We start from the raw sequence: 12612 nt of genomic DNA, 5'->3' as shown, positions 1-12612 counted from the left end.
CTTCTGCGACCTGGACACGCATCACGGTTTACCGGTGGTCCAGCTCTACGTGATGCCGTTCTTCTTCCTGGTGGTGCTGATCCTTGGGCTTTTCCTCAACCTGTTCTCCCTCTGGGTCTTCTTCCACCGCCTGCGGCGCTGGACCCGCAGCACGGTGTTCCTCTTCAACCTGACCCTGGCTGACACCTCGTGGCTGCTGGCTTTGCCTTACCTCATCACCTTCCACATGGACCAGCTCTACTGGAAGCTGGGGCTGCCGGTTTGCATAGTTGTGAGGATGCTTTACCACAACTACTTCTACCTCAGCATCTTCTTCGTCACCTGCATCAGTGTGGACCGATACCTGGCCATCGTGCACCCGCTGCGCTCTCTGGTGCTGCTGGGCAGGAGGCAGACCTGCCTGCTGTGTGTGGGGGTCTGGGTGGCCACTCTGGTCCTCAGCATACCTATTGTCCATATGACTCTGATCCAGAGTTGCCCTGGGAGCAACCGCACCGTGTGCTCCCTGTACATACTCCTAAGTAACACCAGGGAAAGCCTCCCCTATTCCCTCTTCTGCTCCATCGTCGGCTTCCTCTTCCCGCTGCTCTCCATCTGCTACTGCGGCCTGCGCAGCGTCAGAGAGCTGCGCCACCGCACCTGCCGCCCCGACCCGCTCAACAAGCAGCGGCGGCTCAGGCGGGTGCTGAGCACAGCGCTGGTTTTCTTTGCCCTGTTTTACCTGCCCTACCACCTGAGCCGCAACGCGGCCATCGTGATGCGGGCAGTGTATCCTTCCAACCCCGCCTCCTGGCGTAACATAGACCTGGCCTTCGCCCTGGAGATGTGCTTCTGCAGCCTCATCACCTGCGTGAACCCTCTGTTCAGCTGCTTCATGGGCCGCCAGTTCAGGGAGGAGTTCCACGGCACATTCGCTGTCATGTTCTCCCAGTGTCCCCGCACGCAGGTGGCCTCAATGATATCCAAGAGGACCCGGATGACGGTGAGGCCGCGGATGTCTACTGTCACACCTGTGTGCGCACTGCCTGCACATGGATCCAATGAGCTGTAGAAATAACTCAGTAATGTTCTTTGAAACTATCTAGAACACCTCTGTATGTCCTGTATTGAATCACCGGCTGTCTTTGATTGGGGGAATGAGATAAATAAACTGTATGTAACAATGATTCACAGTCTCCTTTATCTCAATGAATCTCGTATCAGTTAACTTACACAACACTGCCTCTCCGTGGTTGACTGCATAGTGTACTTTACGGTCTGGTTCCACGTGTGTGAATACTCCTTCTTTTATTCAGTGAAACACAATTACAATCCTCAATTTATTCAATTTATTGAAAACAATTAGTTCTATAAATGGGTCCACATAGGTTTAACACTGTCCGTAAGCGCATGCAGGCCAAACTAAAACCGAGCAATAACCGGATGTATAAAGGGAGGGGGGGGGGGGGATCAATGCTTTGTGCCTGCTGCAGCAAGTCTTTTGAGTGATCGCAGCTGAAATCCTTTTTATTCAGTTATATATAAATGAAGGAGGGAGGTTATGCAAGTGGCAACTGTCGCTGTTGACAGATTTTTTTACGTCGTAATTGAATTAGAGGAGAGGAGCGTCGAAAGCGGAGGGAGGAGGGGCGCTGCGCGGAGCTGCTGACAGGTAGATGAGCTGTGCGCTGTCCGCGGTGCTGAAACCTCCTCCGGCTGCTGCCTCACCGGAGATCTTCCCCTCAGATTAGACCGGAGCTCCGCTGACCTGCACCGGCTGAAGATTTTCACTTTTCCACCTGGATTTCTCGAAGAAATCTAAAAGAAAAAGTCCTCCCTTCCCCTCCCCCCCCCCCCCCCCCCCAAAAAAAACAACTTTCTATTTTCTGTGTTGCTGTTTTCTAATCGCGGCTTGGATCTTAAAATGGCACTGCATGGATTAACATTGCGCAAGGCAAAAGCGGAGTTAATGGACTGCTGTTTTGTGACTGTGAAACCAGCCCTTTCCGACTGAACGTGTTCCCTCTCTTCTCCATTTTCCGGCTCATCTTTTCAGGACATCGTGACGTGTTCTGCTTAAAAGACAGGAGCGCGTTATTTGGATTAATATCTTCACAATATGCTCATTAATGCAGCACTTGTATTTATTATAGTATTGTAGAATTTCATACATCATTTTGATATGGAGCCAGGCGCGGAAAAAGCTGCCCCTACCACCAAGGAGGGAATCAAACAGATCGCAGGAAAGGCCCTCGGGAAGATTTACAAGTAAGGCAAAGACATCCCCATTTCTGCACGTCTTTTGATTACAGAATATTATCATTGTTATAAATAAACTAAAATAGGAACTATCCAGATGTTAAGATCACACATAATAAAATCACACATAAATCATGCACTGGCTTTAAATGTGCTTAATAGTGAATTACATTCAAATCAAGAAGGAAATCTTTTCTTTATGAGATGGATCACGGACAGAATGCTAAAAACAGAGTCGTGTGGCCCGAATATTTAAGGATCAGATATTTCCCTGGAGGATGATCCCCTCCACCAGCTGCTGTGGGTGTTTTTTTAATAATTAATGAAACAGAGCGAGTCGTGACACAAGGTCGGAGAATATCTATTACCTTATGTATCCATCTGTATTAATCCAAGATCGATGGACTTCATATCAATTGACTTCCTTTTTTCTATATACTGTCAGAAGGACCAAAATGAAATGTAATCCAAAGCAAAACTGATAACTGAAAGCAAACAGCTCTCCAAATTAAAATCAGAGTAAGGGAGCAGGATGTATAAATCACATGTATCAAATTTAATTATGGCATACTTCCGATTGTAAATGCGAATAAAATTGCCTTTGATTGAATATTAAGCTCGAAAAAACGAATGCTTACACAAATCACGTGGAATCACGTAACGTTTATAAATTACACATATTTTAGACGATTATTTGTGCAGGCACACAACATGTATTTGTTGCTCCTTAGATCGATGATGTTGAACTTGATTCCAAGTTGCAATACAGAAACGTGACTCAAAGCTTTGCAAGAAAAGAAAAATGTTGGTTTCATTTCATAAAGCAGGCCGGTTATTTTACTGGATGAGGCCTAGACATTTAAATGCTATGTTTGTTTTTAATTAACTTCAAATGTATTTCTTCAAATTTTAAGTGGAAGCCAAAGCAATATGCCAATCCCACATTTATGGGAGATAATAAATAAATTATAAGGGCAAAATTAACTCTTAACAACGATGGTGCTTATATTGCTGCAATGCGGTATGGATATAATTCGTTCCTCGTTTGTCAACGAGTCTTTCTTTAACAGAAACATAAACATGTCCAGCAGGGAACGAATAAATAAATATAAAGCAGTTTGACTTGAATGGCCTGAGCCAAATTAAAGGATGGAAATGAAGACATTGTCAAGGCCTGTCGTTAAGAGCACGAAGTACTTAAGGTGCGTGCTCATTTCATCTGTAGCATTGGCTGCAAACAGCTTGTGAGAGGCATGTGAATAAATACACGAGTAAAGAAGTATACATTTAGTTGTGGCAGAAAATCAACGAAATCACACATTTTCCACTGATAGTTCTCGCTCCTTTAAATGCAGCTACATTTGCCTGAATGTTTGAATGCATACATCCACGTGTCGACATTGAATTGAATCTAGAGAGCAACAACTACAAAAAAACAAACATATAATCGGCTCGTGTTGTGCAGGAGGCTGGAAAAGCGACAACAGACAGGTGAGGCGATCGAGCTCACGGAGGATGGGAGACCCAAGGCCGACCAGGAGCGGAAGAAGCCCCTGTGTGACTGCACTTGCTTCGGGCTTCCGCGCAGATACATCATCGCTATGCTGAGCGGGATGGGCTTCTGCATCTCCTTCGGTATCCGGTGTAACTTGGGTGTGGCCATCGTCAGCATGGTCAATAACAGCACGATCCACCAAAACGGCAAGATCATCATCACTGAGGTGCGTGGTGACTCCTCCTCGCACGAGCCCACGTGTTTAATAAGTGATGAGGGCCACAGCCAATAGACTGATTGATAGGTTTTAATACACTTAACTGGATAACCTCAATTGAGCTCATGCGTACTTTTAAATTGTATTTATTGTGCTGGGCCTGTATATAGTACGCAGAAGAGAACACATGTAGGTTTCTTTATTTGTATTTGTCAAAGCTGCTTATTGTGTGCTTTGATTAATTGATCGACCGCGTTGCTGTTGCTACAACGTTCTGGAAGCATCGAATCAAATAGATCTGATATCTTTCTGACAAAATTTTACACGATTACAGTATTTCACAATAAGATGAAAAGCATTTTGATTACACCATTAACCTTTTTTTGTAGGTATGTACAACTCCAAGAAATTAAAATGTGTCTTTTTTTTCTGAAAGAAAGCGAAATTCAATTGGGACCCAGAGACCGTGGGGATGATTCATGGCTCCTTCTTCTGGGGCTACATAGTGACTCAGATTCCAGGAGGGTATATCTCCTCAAGACTGGCTGCAAACAGGTAACTGCAATAAATAAACTACGAATGGATAGCGTGGGTGGGGCTAGTTATCCGTTGTATGTCCCTATTTATCATTTATAATAGAAATGTCATCTCACGGTTTGAAAAGAAAGAGCCTGACTTTACAGCAGATATACTGGGGATTAGGCCGATGCCCAGGCGTGCCTCCTCATGTTAATGAGCTCCCATGGGACCACCGTGTCTAATCCTTTATGTTCAGAGGCATGGCAACCACATCAGCCGAAGCCCTGCAGTGTGAAATGTGGCTCTAAGTAATGATTGTAGTATGATTTCAATAGCCATGCTGCCTCTATAATTACATTATTTCACTCCATCAAAGTATTAGTCAGCTGCAATTAGACAAAAGTATATAGAAAAAGAACAACTAATATGTAGAAGATAACAAACTATAACAATGGCACATTAGAAACCCATGTAAATATAGAAGTGATGATGCTATAAAGCAACCAAAGTAGGAGAAGCTTTTGTACATTATAAAGTTGTTTGATTTCTCATGAGGGAAATTAAGCTAAATAAGATGCAAATCTTTGAAGAGCTTCATCATGCCAAGTCAGCTGAGCCCACTGAGGCCTTCTGCTGCAAACACCTACTGCTCTCATGAATAATGTGTGTGTGTGTGTGTGTGTGTGTGTGTGTGTGTGTGCCATCCAATTAGGAATTATTTATCTTTCTCATCAATGATAATTCTCCCAGTAAGGAATCCCACAGTTTAACATTGTTTTGATATTTTGTACTACTTATATGTGTTATGCTTGAATCAATGTTGCTGCCATGTATCTCCTTTAAATAAGATGATCTTGTGTTGATGATATTCTGACAAATAACCCAACATACTGTTTATCCAGAGTTTTCGGTGCTGCCATTGTGCTGACATCCATCTTGAACATGTTCATTCCCTCTGCCGCCCGGACGCACTATGGATTAGTCATCTTTGTGAGGATATTACAAGGGTTGGTGGAGGTACGAATGCACAGTTTGCACATCACACCCTGACCTTTAAAAGATTCTAAAATGATGCCTCATTATCATGCTGAGAGCTAAACTCGACCCAAATGAAATTGTCCTGACATTCTGTTTATGACCACGATTTACAGAAATCCCCTTGTTCTCACACATCCCTGCAGGCTTTCTCTCATAATTAGAATATGAAGCCCATTATGGAGAGGTTCCATTCATTATACTGTACACAATAATCGGATTTGTACCCCAACACTATACACCCCTGAATAGCAGGGTTTATTGGTTTACTGCATGTTCACAGAGAAACATACAAAACAAAAGACATGAAAACCACTTGATGCGGGCGGAGCCTCCAGCGCAACAGACATTATTTTAGAGAAAGACGCTATTATTAGACTGAAGGTTATTCTCCTTTGTAATTTTGCCTGGCTGTATTTTCAATAGCAACTCATGACCATTGAGAGAGCGCGCCCGCCTGTGCTCAGCACCCATCGACTTATTACTGCAAATTAAACATTAGCATTTCAGGGTGTCTCCCACTGCAAACCCCAGCAATTTGTGTCTATCAATAGTTGATTGTATGCCACTTAGTGTGTAATGAAGATTTAATAGGAGCAATTCAGTATTTTCTCCGTGAAGTGGGTGGTCAGCCTGAGACTGCACTGCTTCACACCTAACCCATTAGTTTATATTAGAAAAGGTCAGTTGCAATGCATGTCAGTTTGTTTGTTATTAATAACTACAATTTGGCTTGTATGTCTTTGGCAAATGAGAACAGACTAGGTCAATCAGGTAGAATCAGAATATGTAAATTATATTGACTGAAAGTAGAAAAACATGTAAAATGATCTGTGACTGTAACGTCATTTGTCACCGTGCAGGGAGTGACTTATCCAGCGTGCCACGGGATCTGGAGCAAATGGGCTCCGCCACTGGAAAGAAGTCGTCTGGCAACCATCTCCTTCTGTGGTACACAAATCTACTTTTCTGTGACTGATTCATAAGTGTCATATCGATTATACAATCATATTACTTCATACACTGAAAAGCAGGTTTAGAATGACAAAATATTGCTCCTGAATTGTGTGTAAACGTGTACTGGACACTCGTGTCACTAGACAATGGGACAACACTGCAGTCTGAATAAGCATCCGGGATCAAATTCTGCTTGCTCATCATATTGTGTCTTGTTCAGGCTCCTATGCTGGTGCAGTGATAGCCATGCCTCTGGCTGGGATCCTGGTCCAGTACACTGGATGGTCCTCTGTCTTCTATTTGTATGGTGAGTATCACTGTCGTGAGTACATTTAAGGCCAGCCATGACGGGCAGATACATTGTTTCTCCTAATGGTCAATTTTGAAATGTTGGGCTATTTTGCTTCTATAACAACACACTTTTTGTCTAATTGTATCTGTAGATTTCTTCTAAAATCACCAAAATCTAGCTTTAATAGTGTCTCACCTGCATATTTAAATGGAACAAATAATTGTCTTTATGTAAGTAATCAACTGGGCAGTTTTTCACCCTATTCAACTGCAAAATGTATGTCATTTACAATGCAGTTTTTTCTAGTAATCTGATCCAGAAATCTCCACTTCATACATCTAACTTTCCACTTATCATCCATAGCCTGATTACTAGAACATTTAATTCCTAAAATCCATGCTTTGGACTTTGTGGGCCTGTATTGAACGATTGAGTGGCATCTTCCTCGCTAGCTAGTGAGCTTAGTTGAACCTGTTAGGGTGGGACAAATTACACCTGTGTCATTCTCATTGGCTGATGCAGATTTGTGAGCTGATAAATTCCCAACAAAGCTCTGTCCACCTTCAACCTGAGCAGAGGTCTCATCAGCCAGAATACAATTACATCTCCTGTGTGGATGTTCAGAGACTTCAATCACTTAAATGGAGACTATGTCACTTTCAAAAGAAGAAACTATAAAGAAACACAAAGTTCACTGTTTGTTATGGCTGCAATATCTTATTCAATAGAAACACTCCAGATATGTTGTGCATCATGTTATACACATTTCACCAAAGTTCACTCTGACATATTTGATGTCTTTAAAAAAATGGCATCTCCACTAAAATACAAATAAAAAGTCCTGTGGGTCTGAGCAATGTTTGGCTGCACAGAGTTTGTAATGACGGACATGTTTGGTTCTTGACGTCATCCCTGTGATGTTCAGGATGCTTTGGGATATTTTGGTACTTGTTCTGGATCTTGGTGTCCTACGAGAGCCCAGCGGAGCATCCGACCATCACTGACGAGGAGCGCCGTTACATTGAGGAGAGCATCGGGGAAAGTGCCCAGCTAATGGGCGCAATGGAAGTGAGTTCTCAATCTGTATCCATTGATTTGTAACACCCCGACAAGTGATGTATGTCCGGCTGATTCACTGCTTGTCTGAACAGAAATACAAGACTCCCTGGAGGAAATTCTTCACCTCCATGCCCGTCTATGCAATCATCGTGGCCAACTTCTGCAGGAGTTGGACCTTTTATCTGCTCCTCATCAGCCAGCCTGCATACTTTGAGGAGGTGTTTGGCTTTGAAATCAGCAAGGTAAATAAATCCCCCATAATGCATGGAGTCAGCCATGACTCCAGACATTTCTCAGCCATAAATTGGTCAAGTTCAGTGCAGTGCTGCTAGTGCTATGACCCGTCTTACAGTTAGCACCTAGCTGGTGAAGTGGAACATTAAGCAGCTAAAGACACAGATATTTACCGTGAAAACATGTTTGACTCAATATGATTCATCATGTGGCCCAAAACACAATTCATAATAATATTGCTATAACTGCTGGATGTGTAATAAGCAAATGTTAAACAAGTTCATCATATCAACTAAAAAGGTGTGAATGTTATGTTAAAAACTTCCTCTGTCCAAAAGTGCTCAAAAAATGAGTTCAGACTTTAAAATGTTTTATTGGAGTCATCCTAAAATAAATAGTTTATATGAGTTTAGTTAGGTAACCTCCCAGCATGCACCAGGGCAGTCATAGATACCCTTTTGTTTTCTGACACTGCGTTCCAAATTGCATTTATTTTGGTACATATACTGCTGCTGCCCTTACAAAGTGAATACAGTTGCATGTAGTATGCACTCAACTGGGACATACTACTACCTCATTCAACATAGAACCTTGAACTTTGACCCTCTTGCTCATATATTTGCTGTGCAGAGGATTGTGGGTCAGAATAGCCAGAAAAGCATGCTTGCTTGGATGTAGTAGAACATCCTTGCATTTTTGGCACACTGCATTTGACATACTGTGTACTGGGACATATTCAATCTTTTTCTGGAAAACTAAATAGGATGGGTTTTCTGTGCTGTGTTTTTCCTCCTGTGTTCCTGTACTGCCTTTCTCTTCTTTGACCGTCTACACACCTGGTCTGTCTCAGCCTTGTTCCCAGCCAATCAGCTCCTTCCCGGTTCCCAGTGTCCCCCCCCCCCACACCAATCAGGTCCCTGCCTGGTCTCCTGTCTAACCAACTAATTTCTCTCACCTCTGCCCATCTATCCACCTGCACATCATCCCCTCCTTAGATTCTTTTGAATTGAAATCATGGTTTTTGTTGGCTCCGTGTTTTTGTTGTTGTTGTGATTATCAGTTTGCCATTCTGACTATTTCTTTAAGTTCCTATTGCCTGCAGTCACCTTGACATAACCCTCCCTACTCCACTCTTCATGGCTGATAATAAAGACTTTGATATAATTCTCATTAGTTGTGCACCCTGCTTGACAACAGGTGTCACTGTGTTAAACATGTGCTGAAGAAATACGTCCTACAACTAAATTGTTGCTCTTCTGCCTCCCTCATTTAAACCAATGGGTTTGTTTGAATAGGTTTTCAGTTAGATGCCTGACATAAGGTTTGTGGTTAACAGACGCTAAGAATATCTTAGTGTTTCATTCTACAATATGAAATACGTCAATAAATACCCCTCTTATGGATTTTGGCACTTCCATGTATCCTAAAAAAGGTTTTAAGTCTGCCAATTGCATATCCACTTTAAAAACCATATAGTCTTTTTTATTGGTGAAGATTATCTTGATGAACAAAATGTGCAAGTATCAACCACTTGTGTTTGCCACATAGTTTATTTTCTGCAATTATCCAAAGTCCAGTGAAAAGATCCCATTGGCTTTTTGCTGCGGGCACCAGTGCGATGCTAACTTCCAAGGGTGGGCCCCCAAAGTTACGTCATTCCTGCAGCACTCTATTGTGTCCAACAATGTGTCCAATGTTTCCATTGTTGTTATTGTTAGGGATCAAGAGCCAATGTCATTAGACTGTGAGGGTTGAGGACAAGCAGAGTGAAGTGGCTTTTTACTATTTAAATCGTTTGCTTAACTTTATTGAATGCTTTGACTAAAAAGCCTTCTGTTTCAATCAGATGAATGGATTTATGTTCATTGAACCTAAAGTCAGCCCTCTCACAAAACATTTCAGCAGGATTATTTCCCTCCTCTGTTATAATCTTTCACTTGGTTTAAGAAAAACGATTTGAATACCAATTCTGAAACAAAATGTCTGGTTTTTGCATTGATAGCATTCTGAAAGTGTTGGTGTTGTGTTTTTGGTACTTTTCTGCTCATCCTGTCCATGAGCGAATGTGTCAGACAAAGATTCCAGTTAATCTTAAAAGCTCCCTGCAGAGTGTGACGCATGAATCAAGCTGGTTTGGCAGATGTAATTCAGCTTCAGGACGGGCTGCTGCGATTACTGCGGGTGAATGATTGCTCAGATGTGACACTGCTGTCAGAGGAGGAAACAGACACACAGATTGTGTCTGAGAAAACAAGAAGAATCACTTTTATTTTGACAGTTTATGTGTAGTTGTCACAACTGCTTCAGAAAAGTGTTTGATGGTTTCCAGGTTGGAATAGTGTCAGCGCTGCCTCACTTGGTCATGACCATCATCGTGCCCTTAGGAGGCCAGTTAGCGGACTACCTGCGGATCCACAACATTATGTCCACCACCAATGTCCGGAAAATCATGAACTGTGGAGGTGAGGCTTTGTGAATCAGCTCTCTGTCTGTTGCCATAATACTAAATACATATTCCTCATCAAGTAACTCTCTTGTTGTTTTTAGGGTTTGGTATGGAGGCCACTTTCTTGTTAGTGGTTGGTTATTCTCACAGTAAGGGGGTGGCCATCTCTTTCTTAGTTCTGGCGGTGGGTTTTAGCGGATTTGCAATATCAGGTGAGTCTCAGAGCAACGGATTCTAGATCAAATTCCTTCGTGCTCCTCAAAAGAGCACCACACTCAGAATATTCACCTTTTGTTGCTGCAGGTTTCAATGTCAACCATCTAGACATCGCTCCTCGCTATGCCAGCATCCTCATGGGTATATCCAACGGGGTGGGTACCCTGTCAGGGATGGTGTGCCCTCTAATCGTGGGAGCCATGACAAAGAACAAGGTGAGTCATTTCTATTCATACAGCGATGTGAATGTTGGTGAATATAGGAACTTTTAAAGCCCCTTGAAATAGTGGTTTCAAATCTTGAGTATTTTTTCTATATTCAAAACTAAATGTGCAACAATGGAATTCAACAAGTTAGAAGTTATGAAGCCAACCCGGTCTTCCTCCCAACTCGTCAAATACCAACAGATGGTCAGTGTGACGTATGGAGGCTCCCATTAGCATCTGTATGTGACACCCTACAATGTACTCTCATCCTCGTCATTATTAGACGGTCGGAGCAACTTACAGTACGTCGTATAGAGAGTGAAATGTTCCACACAGGGCGAGCCAGCGAGAGGGGGTTGTGGATGGGTCAAACAAATACAGGACTTGCGTCGAGGAGAGTGCTGCTGTTTGTGTCCCGTGCAAACTTAAAGAAAGCGTTCCCATTTTGCCACGTCACTCGCTAGTCACGAAAGTTGTCAGTGTCGCTACTCACATGTCTCGTTTGTAACTCAGGAGCAACATGAGGAGTTAGTAAGTCAAGTTAATATCAACCACGCTCTTTTCCTAAACCTAACTCTGGTTTTGTTGCTTAAACCTGACTTTCTGTGAACACACAAGTTCATTTTGAAAAGACACCATGCACGTAACGAGTAGAAACTGACTACATTCAAAACTCACGCTAGATGTTATGAAGAGCGTCATATTTTCAGGTGACCAGGCGTCCATATTTGACGAGTTGGGAGTAAGAATGTGTTGACGACAATTAGAGCATCTTTAGTGCTGACGCGTATTATCCAAGAGAGACAGAATGTGTGGACGGGGTTTAGTAACAAGAGGGATTTCAATCAAATCAAACACATTTTATTGGATCAATCAAAAGTGGCAGTGGCATCGCAAATACAACGCAATATAGAGCTACATATATATATATATATTTATATACATTTGATATTTGATATTGACAGACAACCCCACAACTGTCATTACACTGATTCAGATGTTGGCAAATCCTGATTGTTAGATCATGACATCACCTACTAACTTCAAAGTGGGAAGAGCACAGACAAAAACCCAAATACAGGAATCTCTCATGTGAAACCAAAGCTGTGGGGACTGTGGTAGGACATTTAGGAGCACACTGCTCATGGTAAGAGGTCAGTTTAGAAAACACACCATCAGGGCCTTATTAAAGAAGTGACTTAGCCTGGCTGCAACTGTTTTCTGTCTCTAGACGCGGGACGAGTGGCAGTATGTCTTCCTCATTGCTTCCCTGGTGCATTATGGGGGAGTGGTGTTTTATGGGATCTTTGCATCTGGGGAGAAACAGCCATGGGCCGACCCTGAAGAAACCAGCGAAGAGAAGTGTGGCTTCATCGATGAGGATGAGCTGGCCGAAGAGACGGGAGACACCACGCAGAGTTACGGCGCCATGGCCGGTCCGGCTAAAAGCTACGGGGCCACTGCACAGCTCAACGGAGGTTGGGTTCAGGACTGGGATAAGACGGAAGAGTATGTACAGGAACCGGCCGGAAAGATGTATGCTGAGCGCGGCTACTCTTAAGCCAGACTCGTCTGTTTACAGAAACAGACTCTCCATCACGGATTGCACAACATTAACTTAGATATTTAAGTCCATTCTGTGTATTCAAGTAGTTTCAAAAAGCCAATGTAAAGAAATAGTTTATTGCAATGCAGAAC

The 12612-nt window shown here is 42.8% G+C and overlaps 2 protein-coding genes across 2 annotated transcripts; both read left to right on the top strand.

The window, feature by feature from the left end:
* Positions 1–52: 52 nt before the first annotated feature.
* On the top strand, positions 53–1051 carry LOC117731994 (uracil nucleotide/cysteinyl leukotriene receptor-like). Its single transcript, XM_034534589.1, has one exon. The coding sequence runs from the start codon at positions 53–55 to the stop codon at positions 1049–1051; it is 999 nt and encodes a 332-aa protein (XP_034390480.1).
* A 1110-nt stretch (positions 1052–2161) lies between these two features.
* Positions 2162–12475, top strand: slc17a6a (solute carrier family 17 member 6a). Its single transcript, XM_034535434.1, has 12 exons — positions 2162–2247; positions 3704–3959; positions 4387–4505; positions 5372–5486; positions 6368–6455; positions 6682–6768; positions 7679–7821; positions 7905–8054; positions 10376–10508; positions 10594–10704; positions 10796–10923; positions 12146–12475. Exons 1-12 carry the CDS (start codon positions 2162–2164, stop codon positions 12473–12475), a joined length of 1746 nt encoding a protein of 581 aa, XP_034391325.1.
* Positions 12476–12612: the final 137 nt, after the last annotated feature.

This window comes from Cyclopterus lumpus, chromosome 6, assembly GCF_009769545.1.
Source record: "Cyclopterus lumpus isolate fCycLum1 chromosome 6, fCycLum1.pri, whole genome shotgun sequence".
Taxonomy (NCBI): Eukaryota; Metazoa; Chordata; class Actinopteri; order Perciformes; family Cyclopteridae; genus Cyclopterus; species Cyclopterus lumpus.
The sequence above is the reverse complement of the archived record's forward strand: the minus strand, read 5'-3'. Positions and strand labels throughout refer to the sequence as shown.

Excerpts from the sequence above, each read along its gene's own strand:
- LOC117731994 (XM_034534589.1), top strand. The coding sequence starts at position 53 with ATGCCGTTCTTCTTCCTGGTGGTGCTGATCCTTGGGCTTTTCCTCAAC.
- slc17a6a (XM_034535434.1), top strand. The coding sequence starts at position 2,162 with ATGGAGCCAGGCGCGGAAAAAGCTGCCCCTACCACCAAGGAGGGAATC. Across the intron at positions 5,487-6,367 it reads TATTACAAGGGTTGGTGGAG|GGAGTGACTTATCCAGCGTG; the intron begins GTACGAATGCAC and ends GTCACCGTGCAG. Across the intron at positions 10,509-10,593 it reads GAAAATCATGAACTGTGGAG|GGTTTGGTATGGAGGCCACT; the intron begins GTGAGGCTTTGT and ends TGTTGTTTTTAG.